The sequence below is a fragment of the Aythya ferina genome (assembly GCF_964211825.1).
Source record: "Aythya ferina genome assembly, chromosome: 5".
Taxonomy (NCBI): domain Eukaryota; kingdom Metazoa; phylum Chordata; class Aves; order Anseriformes; family Anatidae; genus Aythya; species Aythya ferina.
The window spans coordinates 60,557,627-60,585,487 of NC_140301.1; the positions used below are offsets into that span (position 1 = coordinate 60,557,627).

At 48.3% G+C, this 27,861-nt stretch overlaps 1 protein-coding gene across 7 annotated transcripts in view; it reads left to right on the plus strand.

Moving 5' to 3' along the window:
- The window catches only part of SLC35F4 (solute carrier family 35 member F4), a 101,575-nt gene that overhangs the window by 32,699 nt on the left and 41,015 nt on the right, over positions 1-27,861 (plus strand). Inside the window, exons 1-2 of one of the 7 annotated variants that reach the window (XM_084521071.1) lie at positions 18,134-18,255; positions 18,830-19,121. The exons of 3 other annotated variants lie outside the window; for them this stretch is intronic. Coding sequence is in view for 2 of the 4 variants with exons in the window: in XM_084521068.1 (XP_084377194.1) it covers positions 20,386-20,476 (91 nt within the window). In the remaining 2 variants the exon portion in view is untranslated. Of the gene's footprint in view, positions 1-18,133; positions 18,256-18,829; positions 19,122-19,767; positions 19,841-20,372; positions 20,477-27,861 lie in introns of those variants that run through there. 3 more of the 7 variants (XM_084521074.1, XM_084521069.1, XM_084521068.1) reach the window with 3 other exon arrangements.

A 27,861-nucleotide genomic window follows, 5' to 3' on the forward strand; every position in this document is an offset into this window, starting at 1 on the left:
TAGAAGGGCTGCTGAGAGGTTTCTGCACTTCCAGAAACCTGACCCTTGCTGAGGTGGTGAGATGGGACTTGGGTTTTGTTGTATTTATGCTGTTGCTCAGTTACGAGTGTGGAAGGACTCATAAAAGCATGGTGACAACTTGTGTCCCGGCAAGGATACTGCGATTCCTTTCTCTGGGGTGAGCAAGTGCTCAGTCTGTGGGAGATATGCTAGGGGTGCTGGGTTTGAGACTGTGCAGGGGTTTTTTTCTGTGACTTGGTTTCTGGTTGGAATTGGTTTTTGAGAGCAAGCTGGCTCTGGGCCCTGGTGGCTGGTAGGAGTGCTCCTGCATGCTTGGCCAGCTTCAGGCGGCCGAGGAAGCTTGGGTGGCTGCCAGGGGTCCTCATCTCTCCTCCAGTGGGAGGAGAATTTAAACAGAATTAAAGAAATTAATTTAAAGACAATTTAAAGAATTTAAGTACTTGTCACAGTGCTCTGCTTGTCGTTTTAATATTGGAGGATCTCCCAGGTTCTTATGGCAGATATTTGCTTGGTAATAACTTTCCTACCGATGGAAGCCAACAGCAGTAATGAGATGTCCTGGAGATTGTACCCTGCAGTAGACATCATCTAAGCTACCTGACATACCCAAAGTCTAAGGGGACTTTGCTACCAAGTGTTTGAAGCAGACTTTTCTTCATTTAAAAAAAACAAACACTCTTGTTTTTCAGAATTAAATCAGCCTGTGACTATCTACAGATGAATTTGTCTCCAGAAAGTAGCTTCTCTCCTCGAATTCATACAAAAGCACAGAGCTGCTTGCAAAAGATCGTTTTTTCAAATTCAATCCCCAGTGAGAATTCTCAGGAGAATGCAGCTCCCCAGACATCTTAATTCAATTTGTTGTCCTCCAAAAGAAAGCATGCAACCTATTAATTTAGGGAACGGGGCATATGCTCTGCTGGCCTGCACAAACATCTTATGAACGTGATAAAGCCAGAAAAGTCTTTGCATGCAATTTAAAAAAAGAACAAAATCACTAAGCCTTTAACAAACTAATTAGTCATTAAGGAAGACCAACAGTTTGAAAGGCAGAAATGTCTTCAGCCAGATTTGTTCTTTGCTGTGAGCCGCTTTACCTAGAGATATTTGTGGTTTGCTGGAGAAACTCCTCCTGGTTACTGGGACTTTTACAAAATGTACTTGGACATTAGTAGCTGGTAGTTCCCGAGTGTCAGATTTAAAGAATGTACATCAATTCAGGTAGTGCAAGACCCTGCCTCTCCTGGTGTGGTTTAACCCCAGACTCGCTGTCCCCAGGTATGATGGGGAGAAAGTTGGAGAAGGAAAAGTGCAAGAACTGATGGGGTGAGATCAGGACAGTTCCCACATTCCCCCTTTTATCCCCCAGTTGTTATTGCTGAGCACGGTGCCACTTGGCACGGGGCATCCCTTTGGGCAGCCTGGGCCAGCTCCTGGCTGTATCTTCTCCCAGCTCCTGGGAGAAGCTCATTTTGTTGTCAGCAGATGCTGTTTGGGCCTTTAGGAAACCCTTTCCTACTGAATGTCTTTGGGATCTTGTTCTCCGTGTCACTGTCTGTAGGATTTCCAACTAGTTGCAATACTTCTTTCAACCTCATTTTCTTAAAATATGATTTTGCTGCCATTGTGTGTGCGTATCGCTCGTCTCATCTCCTGAATCTTCAATGTCTTGGATCGGTCCAGTTGGATTCGGATTGAAATTCAACAAAACTGTCTTTTTGCTAGTCCTGTGCATGCAGCAGACCTGATAAAGACAGAAATCCTTGGCACTTGGCTGTTGTAAAACCTAGAGCATGAGCTCAGCCCTTGTTAGACATCAGAGGAACAACAACCAGATTGTCCTTGCCCACTTTGTAAGACAAAGAAATGCTTCAGTCAATGCTTCATCTTCTTGGATAACCAAGCCAAGTGACTGAAGGAGGCAAAACCATAGAAAACGAGGTTTTCTGTTAGGAAAATGTTTGTGGTTTTTGTATGTTTGCATTGTTTTTTGTTTGTTTGTTTTTCCTCACAAATTTTGCTTTATTCTGTCAATTGTTTCTTTATTTTCATATTAGTTTTGCGTGCTTCACTAGCTTTTTTTTATTACTATTATTTCTTTGTGGGTTGTATACACGTGTAGTGAAGAGACAGTGACTTAAGGGAAATACAGGCACATAATGTTTCTCTCACAGGGTTTGTCACTCGCTTTAATACTTGTGATTAACCTCACCCTGTCAGCTTTGGCAGTGGCATCCCTCCTTCCAAACGATGGCATCTTCCTTCCAAGGATTTCTGTGCCATCCTAACAGCCTTGAGAATTATCTTCCCTGAAGAAGGGCCGGTTGCTGGCTTTTAATTCCTTATGCACAGAGTAAGAGGCCACTCAGCAGATCCCCTGGCCTCATAGTGACTGACCCTTTGCTTTCTTTTTTGTTTGTTTCGTGGGGACCGGTCTTCTCTTCGTCCTGGTGCAGACCAGGAAAACTTCCAGCAGGCAGGAAAACTGCTGCGTGGTATTGCAATGAGCGACACGCTCAAGATTGCCTGTGGCCAAGGGGTTGCTGGCAGTTTTGGGCCCTGCAGTACCAGAAGGACATGGAGGCCCTGGAGTGTGTCCAGAGAAGGGCTGCGGAGCTGGGGAAGGGCCTGGGGCACAAGTCCCGTAAGGGGCAGCTGAGGGAACTGGGAGGGTTTGGGCTGGGGAAGAGGAGGCTCAGGGCAGAGCTCGGTGCTGTCTGCAGGTACCTGGAAGGGGTGGGGAGCTGGGGGTCGGCCTCTGCTCACAGGTAACCGGTGATGGGACCAGGGAATGGCCTCAAGTTGTGCCAGGGGAGGTTGAGGTGGGAAATGAGGAGACATTTCTGCTCAGAGAGCAGGCAGGCGTTGGGACGGGTTGCCCAGGGAGGTGGGGGAGTCGCTGTCCCTGGGGGTGTTCAAGGGAAGGTTGGGCCTGGTGCTTGGGGACAGGGTTTGGTGGTGACATTGGTGGTAGGGGGATGGACCAGATAGATGATCCTGGAGGGCTTTTCCAAACTAATGATTCTAGGACTTTATGAAACGCTTTAAAGTAGCTTTTATGCCCAAACTAGCACCTTGTCAGACTGTGCCCAGCGTGTGAGGCAGACCCCTGCAGCCTGGCCGGGCTCGCTGTGGAAAACAGACCCCTGGGGGGCCACGGCTCGTCCCGACTGTCCCTTGACTGTGTCCCATTGCGGTCACCACTGCGGCAAGCTGAGATCTCAGTGAGCTAAGAAACCCAAAATGACTGTGGTAGAGCAAGTCGCAACAGCACTCAGATGCTCACAGCAGGTAGCGTGGTTCATGTATAATTTATCGTTTGTAGACGGGGAGCTTGCTGCACTGTCAGCCGCAGCCGGGAACAAATCAGTTTCGGTCTGGGCTTCAGCTGTGGGTTTTGGATGTCCTGAGGGGGCTGCTGCCCTGAGGACTGGTTGTCTGAGCCTTTGGGTCAGACTGTGGCCTGTGGCTCGCAAAACTCACTTGTCCACGGGGTGAAAGTGCTCTGGAGGAGCTGATCTGAGGCGAAAGTTAAACACTAGTTTGTGGGAGTGTGGGCATATACAAAGCACTGGGGAATCAAGCCTGCTGCCTTAGAGGATGAACTTGCAAGTGTGACAGCCAGGAGGGAGTTCAGTGCATGTGCTCAGAGCTGTCTCCTGCTGCTAGGGGTTTTGCAGTGTCTGTGGGGTGCACAGAGATACTGGACCAGGTGAGAGCAGCACGTGTTTCGAGTAGTTGGACCTCGTATTGCTGCCTGCCTGCCTTCGAGGCGGTCCAGCTGAAAATCCTCAGTGGGTCCCCTCTGGCACTTGCCAGCCAAGGATTTCAAGGATTTCTCTTGAATTATTTCTTACAGAGGTTTTCCACTTAGTGGAAATACACAGGCATTTTGTAAAAATTCCCAAATTGTAAAAATGCCCAAAGTTTGCTCCTGCCTTCAGCTGTACAGCTGCGAGGCTTGGAGGAGCACCCTACGTCCTCACTGCCTGCAGTACCCAGGGCTTTTTGCTTAATGCAAAACTGGCAAAAACATTGGCAGGTGATAAATTCCGGGCTTCATTTGTCATCTTGGTCAAGACAGCTCTTCTCAAACCAGCTACAGACAACCGGTGAGACTGCAGGCAAATGCCCAAGTGCTTGTTGCATCTGAATTAAGAAGGGAAAGAACAACCTAAAGAGATGGAATAAATGCTATATAGACTAATTGTTTCCCACTGCTTCCTTTTTTTCAGTCACAGGTGGAAAAGCTTGTGACTTCTCGAGCTCCTGCAGCTGGAAATGATTGGAAAAGAGATTGTAAGGTGATTCATGGAAGTTAAGTTCTTTCCAAAATTTCGTGGAGAGATGGAATTGTGGCAAAAGCAGAAGCAGGGTTTCTATGCTCCTGTTGAAGAGGGAAAAATCTGTAGGAAAACAAGGCATCATCTGTTCTGTTGCTCTGAGAACAGCTTGTTTTTTCAGAGATCTGTCCCTTCACATAGGGGAGCTTTATCAACAACAGCAAAAAAATGAGAATTTGCTGCCTATCCTGCGATTCCCATTGGTCCCAAGCAAAATGAGATGTAAGCACCTCTCCGACTTTAAATAGCACATGGGTAATCAGTCCTCAGAGCCTGGTGATAGCATCAGTAACGCTGATTGGACTCAGGGAATTAAACAAAAGAACCAAATCTGTGCTGCTTTCATCTGCATTCAAGTGGCTGAGGAAAAAAATCGATACTTGTTAGCTAAATAGGGACAATATTGTCAGCGTTGAAAGTTATTTTCCATTCTTCATGCTCTTTCTATTTAGAGCTTGCAAACGATCTTGGGGCTGGTCAGATGGGCCTTCGCAGAGGAGACGAAGGGTGATTTTAGGGTCAAGGCTGGAAATGGAGCCGTGAGGCTTGGTTTCAGCTCCCTGCTGTTTCACAAGCACCGTATGTGCCCTTGGGGATATTCCTAAGCTTTCTGTTAATCTTAGGCAAATTGTCTCCTTGCCATTTGCTGCACCCATTTTAGATGGGGAGTGACAGTGGGTTGGTAGTCTGGTTCATAACCAAGTTCTCCGAAGTCTGTCTCCTTTTATTCCTGGTGCCTGTAAAGGACTGGGATCTTTCTCAGTCCTAGTTTGATGATGGTGTTTCATCCTCAAGGACTGGAGCTGCTGCATGAGTTTGCCACCATCTACGCCCACTGGTTAAGCTGGGAAATCAGAGGGGCTTTTAAAGCTCGTAGTGACTGTGGCTGGTCATGGCCAAGAGCCCCAGGCTTGCTGCTTTCTGTAAATTTTCAAAGTAAAACTCAGATTCCCGTGGCCACCAGGGGAAAAGGCAGTCTGCTGTCCCTTTGCACCAGCCACGATCTGTAGTACCTAAACTGTCTGAACGCTTTTCAATGATTTATAATTAATGGAGGTATTTCCAAGGGTTTGTGGCTTTTTATTCACTTGTTTCCTGCCTGTGCTGACAGCGACCTCACCTGCGTTTAACTTTGCCTGCTGGATTTGTGAAGAGAAGCGCGGATTTAAGCAGCCCAAAAGAAAGATTAAGCCATCCTTCTCGCTAATCTTCATGCAAAGGAGGCTGCCTGCTTTTCCTATCTTAGGTTTGAGAAATTCCATTATACGACAGCGTGTCTGCAAGGAAGGCTTTGAGCGATGTTGTTAGCAGCCTACCTTACACCAGTTTTTACCGTGAGTCGCGGGAGATAAGTCTGCTTTCAGCCCAGCAGCATTTTTTTTCTTGAAAAACGAGTCCTGTCGTTTGTTGTGCTGCAGCACGGAGGGATTTTGCAGCTTTGGCTCGGGGTTTCAGCTACCAGCGTCTGTGTTTGATGATTATTTCCATGTGGCACCCCACATACACCTGAGCCACAGCTGTTGCTAGGAGGTTCACGGGATCTCTGCAGTCCCAGGAGTCCCCAAGAACTTTGTGCAATGCATCTGACAGAGCCACGAGGTACCTGAGCCACCACTCTGTTCTTTGGGCCATACCTTTAGTTCTGCAGTTTACTCTTTCTTATGAAGTTTCCTGCCAAAATGAGTCCCTTCAAAGACTCCCAGCAATTTATTCTGAAGGTATTTCAGGTCTTGGAGCTCTCAAAAGCTTTCAGACTGTGGCGTTTTGGCTGGTCTGCTACCTACCTGCAAAATAACCGCTTGTGTTTCCCAATAGACAGTCGCAGCTCATCTCCTCTGAGACCTCATTAGGAAAAGCAAAGCTCCCGTGCCCGTATCCTGGCAGAAGAGGGCCTCTGCTCGGTGCCACGCAGCTTCCTGCCCTGCCAGGGGATTTCCCCTCTGTGCTGGCAGGTCCACAGAGATCTCTGGGGACACCTGAACCAGGGGAGCCTCGGAGTACAAGTAGAGAGCAAACTCCTCTGCATGAGCTCTTGGAGAAAATGGAGTGTGATATGGATATCTTACATGGTACTTTTGAGATGAGGTGACCATAAGGAGGATGTTTCAAAAGGCTGGGCTCTTCAAGGAGGCTGGATCACCAAATTGCTGGCACTTCCTAGAGGGCACCAGGGGCCAGGAAACCTCTTCTTTAAACTTACTGCACTTGTGGAGGAGGGATGCTTAAAAATTTAACTTTCTTTACATTTTTGTAGGAATGGAGGCTTCAGGACTGTTGTGAAGTCCGTATAGGGCAGTGTGTGGCTGTAGGAACTCCTCTTCCTGAAAGACCTCTCTGGCAGTGTCACCTTTGGGGTGTACAAAAACTGCCTGCGGGGTTAACCTGGACTGGTTTTATTACACCAAATGGAGGGCAGAGTAGGTTGGTGTCACAGAATTATAGAATATCTCACGTTGAAAAGGGTTCTTAAGGGTTATTGAGTGTCTTCCCAAGATTTGAGAGGCTTCCCAAGATTTCTTGATTGCTGTTTGCTGTGCTGGAGAGCTTGGAAGAGCACACAGGGTCTGTAACTGGTCCTGGATAACTCTTACCTTGCTGGCTCCAAGATGTTCTGCCTCAGGTCTGTACAGGCAAAATCACTGCAGGTTTTTCTGTTCAAATACACTAACTCTGGAGCTCCTGCTCTTATCTTCTCAAGAGTTTCTCCTCCTTTCCCATTTCCTTCTTTCTGTGCACACTTTCATGCCAAGTTGCACAGTTTCTCACTTGCCCTTTAGTGAATTTTTGTGGCATCTCTGCTTGTGCCTCCTTGTATCCTCCTGGATCTCCTTCCTTCCTAAGTAAAACATGTCCTTTGTATTTAACTTTTGCAGTCACATCCTGACGACATTCGCAGTCATTTTGGTGAGGTTTGCAAAAGTGTCTTACGGTGTTTTGCTGTTGTTGTTTTCCATATCTGTTTCTGGACCTCATATCTGTCATATTACACATTTAAAACCTCTGCTTTTCAAAGTCATTACAAGAAAGCCGAGGAGCATCTGCTCTGCTTTTACAAACAGAGTGTCAGCAAACTGCTGGGTTGGCCAAAATCATGGGGTCATTAAATCACTGTGATGTTTCCCGTTGTCAGTTTGAAATTCTACCACTTGAGCCTAAAAATAAAGTGCTTTCAATTCTGCGTGTGCAGGCAAACTGTCACTTCATGTTAAATGGATTGATTAAATGTTCTGCTTAAGTGTGCTCAATGAGGCAAGTGCTACCAAAACTGGATCATCCCTGCTGAAATATCCTTTTTGTTCCCGAGACTTCCTCTAAGGAAGCAGAGGGCCTAGTTAAGCTCAGGGTTGAGCGCTCAAAAGGCTGCGTTTTACCAAACTTGTTCCTTTTCTTGAAAGCGCCACTTGCTATCTGGTGTGTAGAAATTCACTACTAGCTAAATTGAAGTGGCATCAGGTACGTGGAGGAGTCTGTGCAGCGCGTTTGTGCTCTGCCCTTGAACGTTTGTGACTCCTGCTGATGCCAATGTAGTCGTTTTTGGAAGCGAAGCAAGAACGGAGCAGTTGTTCCCACGTTGGCTAGACAGCCTGGCAGCCAGCGAGCTCACTCGTACTCGTGTGTCGTGAGGGCTGACAACTTCCCTGGTAGCTTGAGCTGCTGCAAAGCTTCCATTTTAATTGTTTTCTTAGAAATTGCGCTCTTGAACTTAAAACTTTCATCAGGCAAAGGGGGAAGCAGGTGCATGAACTGCTAGCTGCAGCCTCGCTGATGGGAACGGGACCGCACCATGGAGTCAAGGTGAGCAGTGACACCAATGTCAGTGGAAAAAAAAGTGATTTAACCAGGTACCGAAGCAGCTAGACTGACCTGGTCAGCAAAACAGGGTTTAAAGTCACCGCTCAAGCCTTCACTTCTTTTAGCTTTGGCTTGAAGGCTTGCCTGGTATCTTAACACTCCAACAGACGCAGTTTCTGGGAAGTGTGTTGCTGCCTTCCTCGTTTCTTGCTGCTTTTAGTAAAGCAGATGGGCTTCAATATCTCCATGCTATAGCATTTGCTCTAGATTCCTTTCCCTACTCCGTGTGTGCACACACTTTTCCAGGTCCTTTTCCGCAGAGAAAATCAATGAAAGGTGAACAGAAGACCCAGGACGTGTGGCACAGCCCTACAAAGAACCCCTTGGCACTTGACTCATCCTCAGAGCAGGTTCTGAGGTGTACGACTTCCAATGAAGCAGCCCTGTCAACTGCACGTACACAGTTATTTGGCAGCCAGGTGAGATGAGATGATTTTTCTAAGCAGCTCCTTTTTGAAGAGAGGCACTTTCTTCTGTTGTCCAAGGGCAGATTTTAAAATGGGCTTGATGTTCGTGTTGGCTTCTGAGCGAAAGGTGCCCAGAACTGCAGGGCTTTGTTGGAGTTCCTGCTCTGATATTTCTGGCTATATGCAGATAACTTAGGCTGCACTGATGTTTTTGTGGTGTTTTTACCAATTTTTATCAATTCAAGTGAACCTTGGGCCATTGTTGGCTTTATTTGCATTGTGTAGCAAAAGAATAGAAACAGCCAGGTGAATCTTTGCTGTGCAAGTTGAGAACTTTCTAGTCCCACTGAAATTTCATAGAATCACAGACTCATTTAGGTTGGAGAAGACCTCTAAGATCACCTGGCCCAACCTTTAACCCAGCGCTGCCAAGTCCACCACTAAACCATTCCCTAAGTTCTACATCCACACATTTCTTGAAGACCTCTAGGGATGGTGAGGCCACTTCCCTGGGCAGCCTGTTCCAAAACCTCACAACCCTTTCAGTTTGATATCAGCCCTATCTGAGTGCTGGAGTGTTGGGATCTACCTGAATCTTCTGCCCTGGCATTTACTAGTGCTCGGGGAGGTCAGTAGCTTTCTTTCCTTCACCTCTCACAGTTAGTTATTTCATGGCATGTGGAGAGAATTAGATTCCAGGTTGCGTTTTCAGGTGGCTTCATCCAAGCGTGCTATTTGTTTCCCTCTTTCCCGATTGAATTACTCTTTGTTTTTGAAAACTGAGTTTTCCACGCTGCTACAAGCTGTTTGGGTGAAAGCTGGAAGAGATGAAACTCTGTGCAGTGTGCTGCTTGGGCTGGGCGTGCGGGGAATGGACATGGACCCGTGCAAGACCAGTGGGCACTCAGCAGAGCCACAGCAGCATCAGCATCATATAAACTAAAGCAGCTATTTAATAGCTAAAAATTGCTCTGGCTTAGGTCAGGCTGGGGTAAACTCCAATTAGCGAACTGTAGAGCTGATAACAGCTCTCTGGTTTATGCCAAGAGGATTGTTCTGCAAGCAGAATTTGACTCGGTATTTGTAACAGGTTCTGGAAGCAAAAATGTCCAGATGGGGGCTTGTTTCCTGAAAAGTTTACTCTAAATCTCTTGCTGATGTTCTATAGCCTGAATATGTCCATCGTTTCTTTAACTGAAAGAAAGGTTTTAAGATATTTTACTGGTATGTCAAATATTAGCTATGGTATCACAGCCATAAACACATCAAAGCGTGGGCTCCTGGAATCATTTATATCCTGGGTACGCAGAGGCTTTGTACCTCGCTGGGCGTTGTGCCTGACAACTGCAAGGATGTTAATTATTATGCCATAATTCATCACTTCAAGTATCTTGCAGCACTGTTATTAAGCCAAATTCTGAGGCCTTTGGTAGGTCATTAAGCAAAAAGTAAGTAAAGACTAATTTACTCTCTAATTAATCAATGAAATAAATACATTCTGAAGCCCCATTTTAAGAAGCCGTGAACTGTTTGGGTGAAAAGTGAATAAATTATGTAAAGATGTATAAAAAGAAGCATAAATAACTTTTCCCTTCAGTTCAAATCATTCTGGAAAATAATAATTTCTGCAGAGCCATATGAGCCCAGACCAGTTCATCATTCGAGGAGCCGCTGGGCTGACGAGAAGCAATGAAGAATGTGCTGGAATTGTCCCCAGCGAAGTCCTGTCCTTGAACCTCTTTTGCAGTACGTGACTGAGTGGGGCAGGGCTGCTTTTTCTTGGTTTCTCAGCCTGCTGCTGGGGCTGCAGCACGGCGTGACCCCTCGGCAGGAGCCGGGTGCCTTACCCAGCCGTCAGCCTCCTGGTTTGCTCCCTGACCTCATCCCCACCTCCTGAACCCATCCTAAAGCCCAGCTCGGGGCCATCACTGCCAGCAGCGACATTTTCCGTTGCCATCCCTCGGTCTGAATGCATTTTGGGAGCGCTGACTCAGTGGCTTCCCACGGGGACAGCAGATCAGCTATCAGCACAGTGGCCTGTGGGGTTTCCAGTTTTTTTGACCTGCTTTTGCGCCAGCATCTGACAAGCTTAAATCCCATGGTACCGAAGGATTACAGCAAATATTTGCTTTTCCTTCTATTGTAGTAGCATCTGAGAGGTTGTTTCTGAGCTGTGAAGTGTGTTGTGCTGTAACACTGTTCGTACTCTTGAATTTTAGGTACAGGTCCTTCCCCAGAGCATCCAGCTCGAGCCGACGAGGAAGTTGCAGAGAGGTGAATGTGTTAAGACAAGGTCACGAGGGCTTCTGTAGCAGAGGTAGATACTTAAACAAAATCCTCACAAGCTCCCTACCACTACAGACCATGGTACCTTTTGTAAGCAAGCTGCTTTCTCACCTGACTGGAACGAGGAGACATTTTGTAGGCACAGCACATCTGCCATCATCCCGCTAAATGAAGGACAGTTGGAGGGTGCTTTTGGTGCCTTGTTTTTCGCATTGCATAAGCGTTTAAGCTGCTAGGATCATTAGAAGGATCTTCTCCCCATATTTCAAAGCCAATCGCTTGTTTTGACATTTGCAATCTGGCTCTTCGCTGGCGTTTTTCTGGTTGCTGTGTCAAAACGAGCAGCCTATATCCTCTCATTCTGTTTATGTGACTTGAAATGGGAAGTTCAGGCATCTATTAAATCCCCATTGAGAGACAAGTGCTGAAACGTGAGCTAGGTAACACGTCCTGCAGCTCTCCTAACGTTTAGAGTCGAGTGATTTAAGGAATATAAACTAACAAAGTGTGTTTGGTCAGATGCACATCCTAGCGTGTTTTTATCACTGTGGGACAGCTGAGCAGGGAAGTCCAAATGGAGAGAGCTGGAGCAATGGACTGAAGGCAGCTGGCTGTTTCCAGAGGCAGTTTCTCTTCTCCTGAAGTGTCTATTTCTGGCTCATGCATATTATGGCACAGATATTTCCCAGAAGATAATGTGGCTTTTATTTGAAGGCAGCTCTTTGCGCTGACTCCAGGTGAAGAGCCAGGTTATTTGGGTTATGGGCTTAGGTGTCTAATTCCCCTTCGGTGTGATAGGGAAAAGAGGCCCGGTTCTGCTCAGGGCTTTATATAAGGCTGAATCCTGCAATTAGCACGGCCAGACTGTGGCTTTTGGGCCAGACGTGTGGCTTTAGCAACACAAACAGGGTGGCAGCGTGCAGCTGGAGGTGGATTTGTGTGGAGTTGCAGGATGGAGGCGGGCGGTGGGACACAGGGGGACTGCTGGCCAGGGTGACAGCAGCAAGGGCAGCCAGAAATCATCCCCCAGTACCGTGGGGAGCAGTGAGCCTTCAGAGGATTGCTGATTGCTGCTTGTGAGCCCTCCTTGGAGATCATTTTTGTCTTTTGCTCTCTGGAGGTCACAGCTGGCGCATCTCAGCTAGGTGGGGGTTTGCGGGATGCTGCACTCAACACTTGTCTCCCTGTGGGAACTCATTCCTGTTCCATTACAGTGCAGGTGTTTCTTGTTGGCTTCACAAAGTTATGCACAGGATGCCTGGCTCGACAGTGTTTTTGCAATATTTTGTTGTCCCAGGGCTGCCAACCATCCCTTTTAGAAGAAGCTGGGACGCTGCCGTCTCCTCTCCCAGGCTGCGGGCAGGGAGATGTGTGCTGCAGCCACGTTGCTGTGAGGCTGTCAGCTGCCTGGGGTTGTTGTGATGTGCTCTCGGGATACCTCGTCTGCCACTCCGTGGCTGTTCTGTGACAGCAGAGATGCACGGTGCAGCCGGAGCCGGGGTCGCACTGTGTGGGGACCCTGCAGTGCAGGTGAGGACTCGTCGCTATTTTTCGCTTCCGAGTTGCAGTTGGAGACCAGGAGCTCTAACTGCGGGGTGGGCAGCACGGCACGCCGGGCCAGACCTGTGATTTTGTCTTCAGCTGGATTCAACTTCAGATTAGTCAGAGAAAAATGTGCAGAAAGCAGTCACGAGATGCCGGATACGTCGGTGTTTTGTCCCCCAGGAACAAATAAGCTGCGGGAAGCTGGGAAGCACGTGAAGGTACAGAAATGTCCTGTGCTGCCAAGGCAAGCAGCACTGGGAGAGAAACACAAACAGTACAGAACGTGGCTAACCTTGGTCACAAATTAAACGTCTGGAGGTGAAATCCATCACCATTACAGCTCTGCAAGTGGAAAGATAGCTGGAGAAATCTGTGTGAATAGGAAAATCCAGTTGCTGCAGTGCCACTCTTGTCTTCTCTGGCTCAAATGTGAGCTAAGTCCTTGGACAGTCCTGACGCATCCCTGTGTGTGCCCATTCCCCTCTGCCCGCTCTGTGCCCTTCCAAACACTGCTGTAAGGCGCACTGTCCTGGAGCGGTGCAGCCATGGTATCTGTGTCCTTTTTACCTCCTTTTTTCCCCCCTGCCTCAGACACAAACCATGTGCCTGCCTTTGTAAGGGCTCTGCTGACCTACCCGTGTCCTGCCTGCGATCTCCTTTCTCTCTTTGCTCTGCAGGGCTGCTCTTCGTTGCCCTGTTAAAGCAGCCTCACAAAGCACCCTCACACTGCCACCTCTGCTGCCTGTTGCCCATAGAGAGGCAATCTCCAAGCAGCCACGTCCTTTCTGCTGGTTTCCCAGATCTCTGCTTAAAAATCTCATCCCCGAGCTCCCACAGCAAGTCCTGTAAGCTGTCGTCCAATACTCAGAGGCAAACTCATTGCTCAGCTCTGAGAAAGAGCCCGGTTTCTCTGCAGGTAAATGGGACACACGGTCATACATCTGGTTAGGTGTAGGTCCCGCAGCAGCTGGTGCTCCCTCAAAGCATCGAAATCTCAGTTCATCATGCGCTCCTCATTGCTGGGTGGTTTTGCTGGGTGGTTTTGGGGTGTTACGCTTTAAGGACCGCTTCTTTTTTCAGAGCGGAGGTCCCGTTATCTTCTGAAAGCCGGGCCTGCTTCAGCTTTCAAAATGCACAGGCCCCAGATCAGCTGCTTTTAACAAACCCTGCCTTGGGGAATACATCTTGAAACATTTGTGAAAAAATCCTTGCTTGGAAAGCTACCTGCTGATGTGTTCCTAATGAGGGCGGTCACATTAACTCGGTGATGCCTCCAGCTTAGAGGGTTTTTATTGTGTCTAATACAAGCTACTTATATTTGGTTGTTTTTTTTTGGAAAAGGATGTTGTAATTAGAGTTTCTGGAGTCTTCTAGGGTGTGTGTATTCCCTCTCAATACTGAACAGCAGCATCAGTGATTCCCTCTTCCCTGCCATGAGGCACACGGGGTGGCAGTGCGGAGGGCCAGGTTGGTTTGCCTCCAGGCCTTTAGGGGGTTCACACGTGCATGGTTTTGTCACTGGAGGTGCACAAAGCTTAATTTCTGGCTGTGTTGCCTCCCTCCTCTGTGAAACAAAGCTAGTTCTCCCTCCTTTCAGGTACTTCTCTTGTATCCCAGCTTCCCCAGGCTGGGAACCAGCTGCTCCCAATACACCTGCAGTGCCAGGCACGGTCGTGGTTGCATCCTGTAATACAAACAGGTAAAAGGAGCTTCATGGATCTTTTCCACAGAAGAAGGCTTGGCTTTGACATGTCTTGCCCTAAAGCATCTCACCCCTTGTGTTTTCTAGGAAGATCAGAAAAGAGACAGAGAGATCCAGCCCCGATGGTGCTGCGGGGCTCTGCCGCCCACATCACCCTGGGAGGCTGCTTCAAAGCACGCACAGAGCCCTCGTGATGGGGCTTTTGAGTGCCCCAGGACAGCCTGGCTGTCCTTCTGACCACTGGGTGGGTTGTAGCCAAGCCCTTTTGCCTTTCCTCCTACTCCCAAAGTTCACTGAAAAGCAGAATCAAAAAACAGGCTGGGGTTTGGGAGCATGTTGCTCGCTGCGATACGCTGGCTGGCAGGAGAGGATATGTGGGGTCGAAGTCCTAAAAGCAGCAAGGTGAATGCTGGAAATGTAGAAATTCCATCACCTTCAGTGGCGCAGAGGCTTTGTTTTTCTTTTATTTATTTATTTATTTATTTATTTATTTATTTATTTATTTATTTTTGGCACAGGTACAAAACCTAAATGACTAAAACTAATCGAGTCTGGAGTCTCATTCTCTGGTAGCTGATATTTGGGACACCTGTTCCAAAACCATGCAGAGCATTGCACTTTTCTATCCTGGCACCATTTCATGCACCCCTGATGCACGCTTTGCCTAGAGGTGAGTGAAGCCAATGAACCCAGATGCTGAAAGGCTTTTAAACCAGGCCCCTGGGGCCAAGAAAGCCAGCACCAGCAGAGGAGGTGGCTTTTAGACAGGCTGTAAGCACCAGTGCTTCTTTCTCTGGAAAGCTGTAAGGAAAACAACACAGACTTTGGTTCCCAAAATGCCAGCAAAACCAGCACGAGGTCTCACGTAGGCTGCTTACCACAGATCCCTAATTTAGGTCCTGTGGCCATCAGGGCATCTGTGCTCACAAAAGTAAAGAGCAGCTCAAGCCCCTGGCTGCCCATGGGTTGCCTCTGGGGATTTATTTGTGCGTATTATCATGGGGCTGGGGAGGAGGACGGTGGAGAGAGTTAGGATAAGCCACCTGCTTTGTGAGAAGCACGAACGTGGTGTCTCTGGATGTTGTCTGTAAATGCTGAGGGATCTTTCTGCTTTTAATCAGGTGCACAAAGCCGAGCAGGGATGGGATTCCCTGGATTCCCTTCTAGCCTTGATCCAGAAGGGGTAGCGTGGAGGTAGCATCTCCCCTTGTGGCCAGTGAGGAGAGGGATGGGGTGGTGCCACCCCCAGGCCTTGTGCAAGCAGCCTGCAACCAGATGGCAAAGAGAACTGATGGGAAGTGTAGCAACCCTTCTTCCTTCAAGCACTAATGATGCTTCCTATGTATAACCAGCACAGGCTCCTCGCTGCCTGTAGGGCTGGCTTCTGCGCAGGGAGATCCTCCTCTCAGCTGGGTAAGTTCTGCTTGGCGTGTGTCCCTCTCCCATCAATTAATTCACAGGGAAAGCCCTTTTAGGATGAGCTGTGCTACATGAATCTAAATGCCATATCTGCTTGTGTAAAGCAGTAGTTTCCCTCCGGGATTTTGCCCACAAAACCCCACGTGTGACCATGACACCCATCTTTTTCAAGCCCAAAGGCAACGTGCTCACAGTCAGCCACTCGCTGCTGCCAGGGGAAGAGCTGTAACATGCCCGTGGCCATTCCTGGGAGAATTACCAAATTACCACAGCTCTGAGCTGCTGCCAACTCTGCAGCACAGAGCATGGAGAGGCTTTAGGGCAGACAGCAAGGCTAGAAAAGCTCACGGGCTCTCCCAGCCCATGTTAGTTTTGGTGGCCCCTCGAACAGGACAGGAACTAACGGGCTTCAACTGCTTCAGGCAGGGCTGTGCTCGCTGTTAAAAGCAGAGAATCTGTAGAGCACATCGTGGAGTCATTAGGGGAGTTTTTAACTAGCAGGCCAGGCACACATCCTCCTGGATCCTTCACTGTGATAGAGAAATGGATGAGGTGACCTCTGGAGGTGTCCTGCTAGCCCAATTTCTTGTGATTCTTTCCTGGGGCTGTAGCTTTGAAGAATTACCTCCCCCACTGACTTTTTTTTTATATTTTTTTAAGTACTTGCAGCTCTTCACTCACTATATGGGGGACATGTATGGCTGATACAGGCAGGGTTTTTAGAAGAGCTGCTTGCAGTATGCACTGCAGTTGCTGCTTAGAGGCTCGGTCTGGCTCTGGCTTGGATTGCAGCAGGGATCCATCACGGGAGAGAGGAGCTGTGAGCGCAGCACAGCTGCTGAGCCCTCTCGTGCTCCCCTCTCAGCCGTCGTCACCACCATGAGCTGTCCTACAAAGCTAGGAGGAGCTGGTGGCAAGGTAAAACAAAGTCTGTAAGAGCTGAGTTTGCCTCAGGAGCACGAAGTGTGGCATCTGTGAAACTAATAGTGTCACTGTCCCCTTAGGGAGACTTATGCACTCAGGAGTTTGGCCCAAACATCCAAACTCAGCTGTCCAAATTGCACTGCCGTATAGATTTGCTCAAAACCATCACACTAATTATCTCCCAAGGACCCCTCAGCCTTCAAAGAAGCCTGTGCAGAGCTGGCTCTGCCCTAGGTGAGTTGTAGGGTTTGTGCTCTACCCTTGTGCAAAGCCAGACTTGGCTCTGGGTCCCGCTGCGTCTGCACGGCTTCAGTGCCAGGCAGTTGCCATGGGGTATACTTGGTGGTAAATGTCCAGTAAGAAGTCCTAAATCTGCAAGTAACCAAACTTATAATTTAATTTTCAATTTCTGCTGAGTACTCGAGAGGGTTTTAACACGGTGTATGAATAATTAACACTAGCTATCAATTTACAGCCGTTCCCTTGCTCAGACTCTAAGCCCTGTGCAAAGAGAGTAAAAAAATCACCCTTTGAAATTTCCTAAAGGGAAGAGGGAAGGTAAATAATTACCCAACCTCCTGAGATTCTGGGGAGGTTAGAATCTGCCATTAAAATGATTGAGGGAAAGAAACCCAACAGCCTCCTTCGCAGCAATTAAAACTCTTAAATTGACTCAGAAGTCGGGGAATTCGGTTAGGATTCCCAGAGCAAACTGTAGCTGCGTCCCCCTGGCTGCACTTACCTCCTGCATGAGTGTACGTTTTAAAGACCCCAAACCCCTGTGTGTGTACACAGGTCGTTCCCAGGAAAATAGAGATAAGATTTGGTATAAAAACTAGAAGCTTTCCTGGAGGAGAAGCTGTCTCTTCCCACTCTGTAGACTTTTTCTGAGCATGCGTCAGTTTGCTTCTGGTGTGCTGCTGCATAGGGATGAAATTAATCTACCGAAGGGAGAGAGCCAGAGGTGGTGCTGCAGCCGCACGTCCCCGGCTCCTGATGTTGCACAGCTCAAGGTCTCGATCCTGCTTTCACCAAAAATCCCATCCAGGCATTCGGTCTTCCGTGACAGGCATCCCTTCAAGCAAAACAAAAAGTGCAGCTTTGCATTAAATGTGTCATTAGAAGATCATACTCCTGCGTATGCTGATTGCCATAAAATATTGAATGGGTTCTACTTCAACTCTCTAAAGAAACTCACCTCCAGGCTGAATGCCAGGGTGAGAAATAATGGCTTGGGAGGGAGCAGTTTTGGAAGGTGATAAGCCCCTGGAAATAAGATGAAATTTCCGAGTGCTCCAAAAGCGTAACAAACAGCTTATGGAAACAGAGAGTTGGCAAAAATAATTCCTGTTTGCAAAGAGCTTCTAGAGGATGGAGCAAAATGTTGTGGTGTACATCAGGGGAAAGTCCAGCCTTGCAGTGAGGTCGCTTTGTCAGCTGGAGCCAGGCTCATCTCTGCATGAGGGGGAGACTCGGGGTGAAGGCAGGAGGTGTATGTAGGGTGATGTTTGTGTGGACCCAAATCTCCTCCAGGTGTTCCCCATCCCTGCTCAGGTGGGCAGGAGCCTGTGCCCTGCGTGCGTGCCCGCAGACAGCCTTAAAGTCCTCAGGGAGCAGAGACCAAAGGCAGAAACCTCGCCAGCTACTGAGTCTCATGTATATTTAGCACCGTGATCCCTCTGGATCCTTGTGGCTGTGATGGGGTCATCTTGAAAAGGAGTTTCCTACAGCAGGGTTCATTACCTGCGTGGTTCAGGTAGGTTTGTTCGATGGTGACCAATGCCTGCTAACATCCATCAGAGCCAAGCTGCTGAGCAGAAAGCAGCCCGGCACATAAATCTCTGCTCCTCCTGTCGCTGCCTTTCCACAACAAGCTAATTCCATTTAATACATAACGGTAACACTTAATTGGTGATAGAAACCAGGAGGAAACGGGCAAGAATGGATACAAATGCATCTTGGCTCTGATTCAGCTGGTCCTCTGCTTCCCCTGAATCTGAAGAGGAATATTAGAGAGGGACAATATGTGAAAAGCATCCGTGGGAGAGTGCCAGTGAAAACGCACTGTCTTGCTGTGGCTGTGGTCAGGCAATGTGACAGCTCTCCTCTGCAAGATGTAGGATGCTTAACCTGCTTCCCTTCAGATAAATGTGTTTTGGGGCATCATTCTCTATTTGATTTCTTCCTTCCTGACTTTGTTCCTAACTCATAAAAAAAGAAAAAAAAAAAAAAGCTCCATTCTTTGGAGCACTGAATAATTTAGGCTCCTAAAATGTAAAACCCACTATTCTCTGATTGACTTAAAATGTACTTTGAAACCTCCAACCCAGCAGCTCCAGCAGGTGCAGAATTTCAGCAGCGTGCCACTGCAGGCTCCTCTCATCCTCCTGCAAACACACCCGGGTACAGTGTCTGCCCTGGAGAGCACTGCGGGAAGCTGACTTCATCTGCTCACCCGGCTCCCCTCGACGCTGCCCTGAGATTTTGTTCTGTGACCTTGCAGCCTGGGAAGCGCCGTGTGCAAGCAGGAGGCATGAAAAATAGGAGGCTGCAGCTCGAGCCAGAGGCACTGCAGGTTTCAAGTGAATTTATGGCGCGAGCGGGGTGAGCTTGGGCTCGGAGGTGAGGTGTCCAGGCGCAGGGGGTGGCTGGGGTGTTGATGGGTGCCAAGTACCTGCAGTGCCTTGTTGACACAAGAGGGAGCTCCGGGCTCTCCTGAGATACACCAGGGTTCACCCAGGCAGAAATGCAGATGTCAATGGGTAGGGGAATAAATTTTGGAGCACAGGAGGCTCTGGAAAGACAGATCAGGCGCTGTTATGCTTGGAGTTCCTGGGTTACTTGGCTACTAAATGTCAAAGAAAAGAAAAACCTCCAAGAAAATAAAATAACAAAGAAAAAGAAAAACTAGGAAATTTAGAAAAACTAGAACATTTAGAAAAACTAAATGTCAAAGAAGATAGAAAAAGAGAGAGATGGTTGTTCCTGAATTTGATACTGCTGTGAGGCTGTGAGTGAGCTGCAGAGAATTGCAGTTAGCCAAATGTTAAGCTTAGTTGCTTATAGATACCTGTTTATTTTAAATTACACCTGATCGTAATTCCACATGATAAATGGTCGATGCTTTTTAAATGTGGTTTATATGAAGTAATTCTTCCAGTTTCGTCTTGCAAGGGAAAGGAAGGCCTAAGGGCAAAATGCTGGTTTTGGGCACAGGGTCCAAAGTTCATCTCACGTGGGCTGTGTAAGATGTTCCCTCAGGCCTGGACCTAGAAATGAGACTTACGGGGAATGCAGGATGTGTGAGACCCATGCAGGGATTCCTCCAAAGCCTCACCCAGGTTTGTAAGGAGCGGTTTCACCAGCAGAGCTTCCTAGAGGCTTCAGATCTGCTGCTGGGTGACTCCAGGGCTAGTACACCAAATAACACTCTGCAGGCTCTTCCCTTGGGCCAGCCAGCACCTATGTGGTGGGCAGGGCCATGCCTGCTCATCTCACAGCAGGGTGCTTTACGCACAGCACAATATTTTGCTTCAAAATCGTGTTGGGGAGGAGAGTCAGGGTGCGTACCTGCATCGTAGCACAGCAGTTAGCGCGCTTCCCAAGAAGCAAGACCCAGCTCAACCTCCTCCTGCAAGCTGGCTGCTCAAGATCCGAGACTTTGGTGGGCATCATAAAGGTGCCTGCTCACCTGTATTTATTTCTCCTTCCCTTAAGGCAGACTTTTATAAAATAAAATAAATAACAAACGTTACTTAGTTATTTTGGACTTTGTAGGCTTTTTGGTATCAGGTTGTAGATGGGCAAGAGAGGACTGCAGGTCTCCAGTTCCTGCATTCCCAGCTTAAAATCATCTTTTGGATAATGTTTTGTGAGTTACCAGGCGATGTGTGGCTCCGAGCACTGTCAGCAGCCCCTCGCTGCTGGTCCGTTACCCTGCCCTTGTGTTACGCTGTCCCTCTTCCCAAATATCCAGGGTAAGTTTGCTTGGAGAAAATCACCACTTGCCCTCCCCCTCTCTCTTTTGAAGCCTCTTAAATTCCTCTTGCATTTTTTGTCCTCGTTCTTGCCTTTCACCCCAGTTCCTGGGTGGATACTACGTGCTATACTTGATACAGTCTGAGCTATAAATAAGAAGCAGTTTGTTGGAAAGTAAAATTAGCAGGCCAGATTTTCAAACTCGCTTCTAAATCTGTGCCTAGCCACCTCAGAGTGTGCATGTCCTCGTTTTTAGAGGTGCTGAATCTTGTTGCTATCCTTGATTTCAATGGGGATTTGTGGTTCTCAGGACTCCTGGAAATCAGGTCACTTTTGTATTTGGGACTTGAGCATGGATGGAAGAGCCTGACGTCCACCTCTGTGTTGTAAGGGGAGAGACTGGGATGTGGAAAGGTCAGGAGCTTGCTCTGGGTCGGTCACTTGCATGGTAGCAGAGTGAAATAGGGATTTTGGGCAGGTCTCCTCTGCATATAAGGGATAGGAGATTCTCAGTGAGCGACAGCAGACTCCCTTCCATCCCCGTGGTGAAACATCACAAGCCCTTGAATTCACATCCTTCGTTTACTTTGGCTTGCGTGAAATGTGGTTCTAGGATTTTGCCAAAAGCTGGAAGCGTTCCCCCGATCCCAATGCTGCTGAAAGGCTTCGTGTGGACTGCGGCCGTGCTGGGGGTGAGTCGTGCTGAGTTATGGCTGGAGGTTAACCACAGAGCTTCCCTTCTGTAATCATCATCACCTGGCGCCAGCTCTGCTCTGGTAAAGTCATCGGAAGCGTTGCTGTCCGTGAGACTGCAGCAGGGATTCAGTTGGGAGAATGAGTGAGAATTTCCTAAAGAAAATAAAATCTGGACTTCAGGCATGTGGGAAAATACAGATGTGGGCTGAGGGTGTCACGGCAGCTCTTGGGTTGGTGTTCAGATGGAATTAGATTGCCCAGCTGAGGCTGTGGCACTGAGCCAGCACAAGAAGAAATGCCCACAGAAAGATTTCCCCATCTTTGGCTTGGATGCTCCAAGAACTGATGAAAATCAGAGCAGGGACAGCTCGGTTGTGCTGATGAAAACACACCCTGCTTCTGTGCTGCTCGCTGAGTGATGCAGTTTGTGTTTTGAAGCGTGTGTAACACACTGGCCTTACCCAGTGATTTCGCTATATGAGGTCACCATTTCTGGCCCGTTTTCCGCTAATGCAAAGCAAAACACTTCTGAAGAGTAGATTATCATACGGATTGCTTCCTGCACCGTGGAGCCGGCGCCCTGCTGTAAAAGAACCAAAATGCAGCTGTTACTGCTGGGAAAATAGCAGCTCTGACAACTTTCTTTCCCAGGGTGGAGGCGTTGGCTGGTGTCAGTGCAGCTGATGTCTGGTAAGGCTGGGACAGGCTGAGGTGCTGCTGGGGCCCCTGCAGGTCCCTCGCAGGCTGTTGTGACCCCTACGGGGGCTCAGTGACATCCCTGAGAACCAGAGGATGCCTGCCCGAGCCTGCCGATGTGGGCACGTGTTGGAAAACGGCCAGAGAAGCGATTAATCTGGAATGGTTTCTGGAGATCTCTAAGCTCTGTAGGGATGACCCTGAAGGAAATGAAGGCTGCGGCTGCTTTCCAGGTGCCACAGGAGCTCGTGCATGAGAGCATCAGCAGGTGAGGTGGGTTCCTTCTGCTCCAGGCTCCAGGGGGCAGCTACCAGAGGTGTTGGTGCCAGGTCCTCGAGCTCTGAGCAGTCACCGTGCCGCGTCTCCATGCTCCTGGGTGAGCTGTGAGTCCCCCTGGAAAACGGGGAGGAATGGCCACATCTCACCGGAGTGCAGGCAGCTTCCAATTTGCTTTGTGCTTTAGGAAACAACTCCACAGAGTTGATTGCCTTCGAGCAGGTAGGAGAGAGCTGCAGCTGGAGCACAAAGGGAAGGAACATTGGAAGAGGGGCTGGTTTGATAGATGCTTGTTGACACCACAAAGAGAGAGAGCTGCTTCACCTGCCACCAGGAAAATGGTCTGGGGCTTCTGACTGCGTTTTTGGCAGCTGAGCATAGCACAGCTTTTGTAATTAAATTGAGCCTCTGGTTAGGAGGGCACAGGTTGATGATGAGAAAAGCTGCGGAGGATGTGGATGCCAGATTTCTCATTTCTACAGCTATTTAACCCGGGGCTCTGCTCTACTAAACCAAAACTCAGATAGAGCATCCAGCAGAAAGGTGTTTGCGTGCAGGGCATCCAAGAGAATTTCTCTTTGTTAGCTCAGTGGTCTCCAACTTCTCTCTCCAAAGCATCCCTGTGTGCTTGCACGCCAGGACAGGTTTTTGGCATCCTGTTTTTCCCCTTCAGAGCTGTGCTGAGGAAAGAGCAGCTGCTTCGGCCCGCATTTTCCATGTGCTCTCCCAAGGCAGCTTTTTCCCTCTTCGGTAAGAGTGTTTAAACAGCTACCTTAAATGAGCAGGGATTACAGCAGGAGGAGGTCAAAGCTGAATTTGACTTAGTTGACTTCCCAGAGCTTTATCTTGGAGAGCTGCTCTCTGATCGGTGCCGTGTTCCCCGCCGTTGCGCACACCCTGCTGGTGCTTAGCACGCAGTGAGCTAGGAGAGGGCCTGGCTCCTGAGAGCAGGGCTGAAGTGTGGTCAGCTTTGGGCCCCTCGGTACCAGGAGGACAACAAGGCCCTGGAGCACAAGGGGGTTACCTGCTCACAGGTAACCGGTGATGGGACCAGGGAATGGCCTCGAGTTGTGCCAGGGGAGGCTGAGGTGGGAAATGAGGAGACATTTCTGCTCAGAGAGCAGGCAGGCGTTGGGACGGGTTGCCCAGGGAGGTGGGGGAGTCCCCGTCCCTGGGAGTGTTCAAGGGAAGGTTGCCATGTCCCCTGGTGCTTGGGGACGTAGTTTAGGGGTGACATTGGTGGTAGGGGGTGGTTGGACCAGATGATCCTGGAGGGTTTTTCCAAAGGTCAAAACTTCATTAGCTAGAGGGCTGCTCTAAAGACCAACTTGCTGACTGGTGGAAAATCCCCGTCTCCGATGGGCTGTCCTGTGCCTCTGTTCTCCTACGCTTCTCTCATTGCTTTTGGCATTCAGGAGGTAGCCTCATCAAACAGAGTCCCGCAATGGAAAGAGCAGGGGGCAGGGGAATATATGGAAAAGAGAAGGGAGAGATGAAAGAAGAGAGTCCTTTTGAAGTAATTACTTAGGTTAATGCCGAGTTTTCCATCCATTACAAACCTCGGGAGGCAATAGCTAGAGAAGCTTTTCTGAAGTAGGGTTCATCAGGCAGGGGGAGATGTTTTGGACAAGGTGATGCTCATCACGAGCTCTCAAGTGCTGGGTAAGCTGCAGGAGTGCAAGCCTGCAAACTGGATGGGCTTGGGTGGGCACGACACACGGGAGTCTTCTATTTTTTATTTTTTTGCCTCTTCAGACCCTTGAAGTTCAGACTGAGAGAGGAAAAAAGGCTCCTAGGCAGAGCGAGCTCTCCCAGTGAGGTGCGTTTGTGCTAACCTCCTGCGGTGTGAAGCCTGCAGGCATTCTGAGTGCATGAAAAACTAATGCAAAGATTTTTGCTGCCAAAACGCGGCTGTAAGAGGCAGAGGAGTCTGTGCACTGCACTTGCCAGCGCCTCTGCACCGTGATGTTGCACTCCTGTTATTGATGGAGGAGTGCTCAAAAGGACATTTATTTTTTTTTGCCGGATCCCAGCAGCTCACTGCAGAAAGGCACCTGTTGGAAAGCAGCAGCGTTGGGACTGCTCTGCCTCCTGGGGGGCTCCTTGCCCAAGAACCCACCACCCCAGAGGAAATACAGCACACCTAGCAGTGTTTTTTTGTTCTTTCCCTGCCACTGTGTGCATCTATTCAGCCCTAGGACACAGAGGGAAGATCACCACGAAAAACTTCGTGGTGTACCCCAATTTGGTGCCTTTTTAATCTCCTCCTGAGGAGGGTGTTTTCATTCCAAGGTTGTGTTTCCTCACCGATGTACTGCTGCCTGGTTTTGGTCTTTTTTGCGTTTTTTTAGCATTTCTAGTCCCCAGTGTTATCAGTTTGGTCACAGGCGTGCTGGGCCAGCAGCTTTCAGGGATCCGAGCCTCTGTCTTTGCTGGAGGCAAAGCTGAGGGATGCTGGTGGGATGCTGGTGAGAGCCTGCAGCACCTGTGAGTGCTTGCTGGGAAGCTGAACTGCAAGAGAGCTGTCTGCAAGACAGTCATTAGAAAAAATAGTGTCTGAAAGAGCTCCCCTTCTTTTCATTGACATGGACTCCAAGTGCTGAAAGCTTTTGGAAGAGTGGGACAACCCCTCCACGGGTTTTTGGGCCAATTCCCTTAAATATTGAGGGGCTTGGAAGAAACCTCAGGGTGGGTGAGTGTCCCACGGGCTGTGCAGATCTCTGCTGATCCCCTCGAGCACCGGACTCTGGCCAGCAGAGGATATAAGTGAAAGCTTGGGTGCCAGATTGCCAGTTTTGGGGACAGATTGCTGATGTGTTGCCTAACGAGGAGATGGGCCCTCCGGTAACTTAATAGAATCCTTCTGCGGGCTGTGATTTACCTCTGACAAGTTAAACCAGTGCCGGATCAATACTGTGCTCTGTTGCAGTAAATAGGCTTGATTTTAAGTATTGAGTAAGAATTTATTTCCGATTAAGGGCCAATTTTTAAAGGAGAGAGTGCACTGGTCCTTCAAGTAGAGAACAGATGAAGTCTGTGGAGGGTGTACATCCCCTAGGGGACCCCCCTAAATCTCAGCCCCCATGAAATCATGTTTGGGGAGCCCGTAGAGGCAGGGATACAGCTCTTTGGAGCTGGGTGACAACAGAAGTAGCCTTGATTGGAGCAACTCCACTTCAAGCCACTTTGTTTTGAACCACCAGTGAATGCTGTAAGCGGGGTGAGGGCCTGAGGATAATTCTCGTAAATAATCTTGTACGTGTGCACACATCTAAACACATATGTTAAGAACAGAGCCCTCGTCCCTCTTCTGACATTGGAAAACTGGCACCAGTTGTGAGATGTTGGCTGGATGCTGCCACCACTCCTCATGCAGAGCACGGTCCCTTGGGACAACCCCAAGAGTTGAGTGACCCAGCGAGAGTATCAGAAACCAGAGTACTTATGGTGAATACACAGCTTCGACGTTTTCATTGTGTCACTTCTTTAATCCTTCCTTAATCCCCTTATGCTGCTCAGCAGACTTTTCTTGTGTTATTTCCATTGTCTTGCTAATAAGACGTTGCACGTAATAGAGATTTATGCTGAAAGGTATTAGGCAGGATTATATGAAGATTAGACAAGGAGCACTCACAAAAGGTTGGAGACTGTAGTACCAAATTTTAAAATTTCTATCGCAAATTTTTTTACTATTTTCAAGGAATTTGTAGAGAATGTCTGCTACAAAACTCAAAAAGTTGCTGCTGCTCAAAAGCCTTATGTTGAGTGTCACCAGGGGTTATTTCTCAGACTTATACTAATGGAATTTGAACCATCTGATTTATTTGTGGTTTTTCAGAGGACCCAAATTCTTGGGGAAAAAAAAGAAGGGGAATTATACTCACATGAGATCCCTCTTCTGCTGGATCAGGGGTATGTGAGCATCATCTGTGGTACTTCCACTGAAGGGTATGGGCAGCCTTCAGCACCCAGCAGAGACCACTGATTTCAGAGGGGCTCTGTGGGTGCTGGAAGACTTTTTTGAGTTGAGCCTTTACAACCACAATTACCTAATTGCTAACTCCGAGGACTAGCTGCAGCGGAGTAAGATTGATGTATTGCAGCTGAGATTTTGGCCTGTTATTTCATCCTCCGTAAATAAATATAGCAGGAATTTTGCAGAGGCAGAGCCACGCTGGCAGCAGATCAGCGATTAAAATGGGAAATAAAAATGCTTTTAAATAAAATAGCAGCAACCAGGAGGTAGCAGATTTTATGAGTAACCATCAAAGCTGCTGGAAATGAATCTTAACCGTGGGGCCTAAACCAGAACCTTGCATTTGAATTTATCACCCGTTGAATCAGGACTGGCTTTGTTCTCCTTCAAAAGCTCCAGTACGTTGTTCAACGTCAGCTCCTGAAGCCAAGCTGGGGTAAGGAGTCTTGTTTGGGTCCCTTCTGTGCGAATCCCTCATACTCTACTGTAGGAATCTTTCACAAGGCTTCACATCTACCTGGGGAATCTCCAAAAATCCCATGCCTGATGCTAGGGGGTGTCAAACTTTTTGATTTTTAGAGATCTAAGTTCCTTCCAAAGAAGCCAGAGAAGCCCAAATAGTAAGTGACTTTTAATAGTAAGTAGTCTTTTCTTTCTAACACATCATGTCTGTCCTTAAAAGTGGTCCCGAATTACCCGTGATGCACAGGTAGGAGAGCATCACTTGTAATGATTTGCATGCAGTAAGGGAATGCTTACTTGGGAATTGTGCAGAGCATCCTACTCCTGACACCCGTTCTGAGCTCGCAGCCGGTTTCCTTCTGCCTAGTTTTTATTAGCTCAGCTAATAATAGCTGGATTTTATTGTTAGCGCCTTTGTATTGTTAGCATGGTGTTGTTTGATGAATATGAATTGAGTGAGTGAATGGGACGAGGTAAATTAAATGCAAGGCCTGCATTTCCCTGAGGGCACAAGTACCCAAATGCAGTCACATTGAAGGACCTCCATTTCTAAATCCGTGTTTAGCACCTTCTAGAAACGCAGTCTTCACTGGGAGGTAAAAAAATGTTTCTCACAAAGATTTTATGATAGGAAGTGGATCTATCCTGCCCTTGTGCTCTGGGGCAGAGTCAGCTCCATGCCATCCATCCATGCTTTTCTGGCTCCCTCTGTCTTCTTGAAGTTGCTTGACCCCAGCTCTTTCCATCTCCACCGACATGCACTGTGATTTTCGATCTCTGATTGCCCTGTCCCTTTCCAGATCATTTCTGAAGCTGCAGATCTTGCATCAAAATCTTGCTTTAAAATTAGAGGGGCTGTGAAACGTAGTGCAACACCACTAACATGAAACTAAACTCCTTATGCCCTAATTTGTCCTTAAAATTGGCTCCATGTCCTCCATCCATGGCAGTTGTTGCTGCCATCTGGGGCAGTGGGGATTGCAGCTTTGCATGGTGCAAGCTCCTGCTCCCATTGCAGCACCTGCCTGGAGAGAGACATGCTGCTGGTGGCATTTTGGGACTAGCCCATCCTGGGTTTCTGGCCTGCTATTCTCTTCTGGTTGTGGTCCTGAAAAAAAGCCTGAAGCCATCTCCTAAACTGCTACACAGAGGACTGCAAGTGTGCAAGGTGTTTTTCTGTCACTGACGTGCACTACAGGCACGATGACAAACACAAAATGGAAGCTGGCTCAACTCAAATGCTCCCCTGTGGCAGGCGCTTCAGGAGAGGCACTTCAT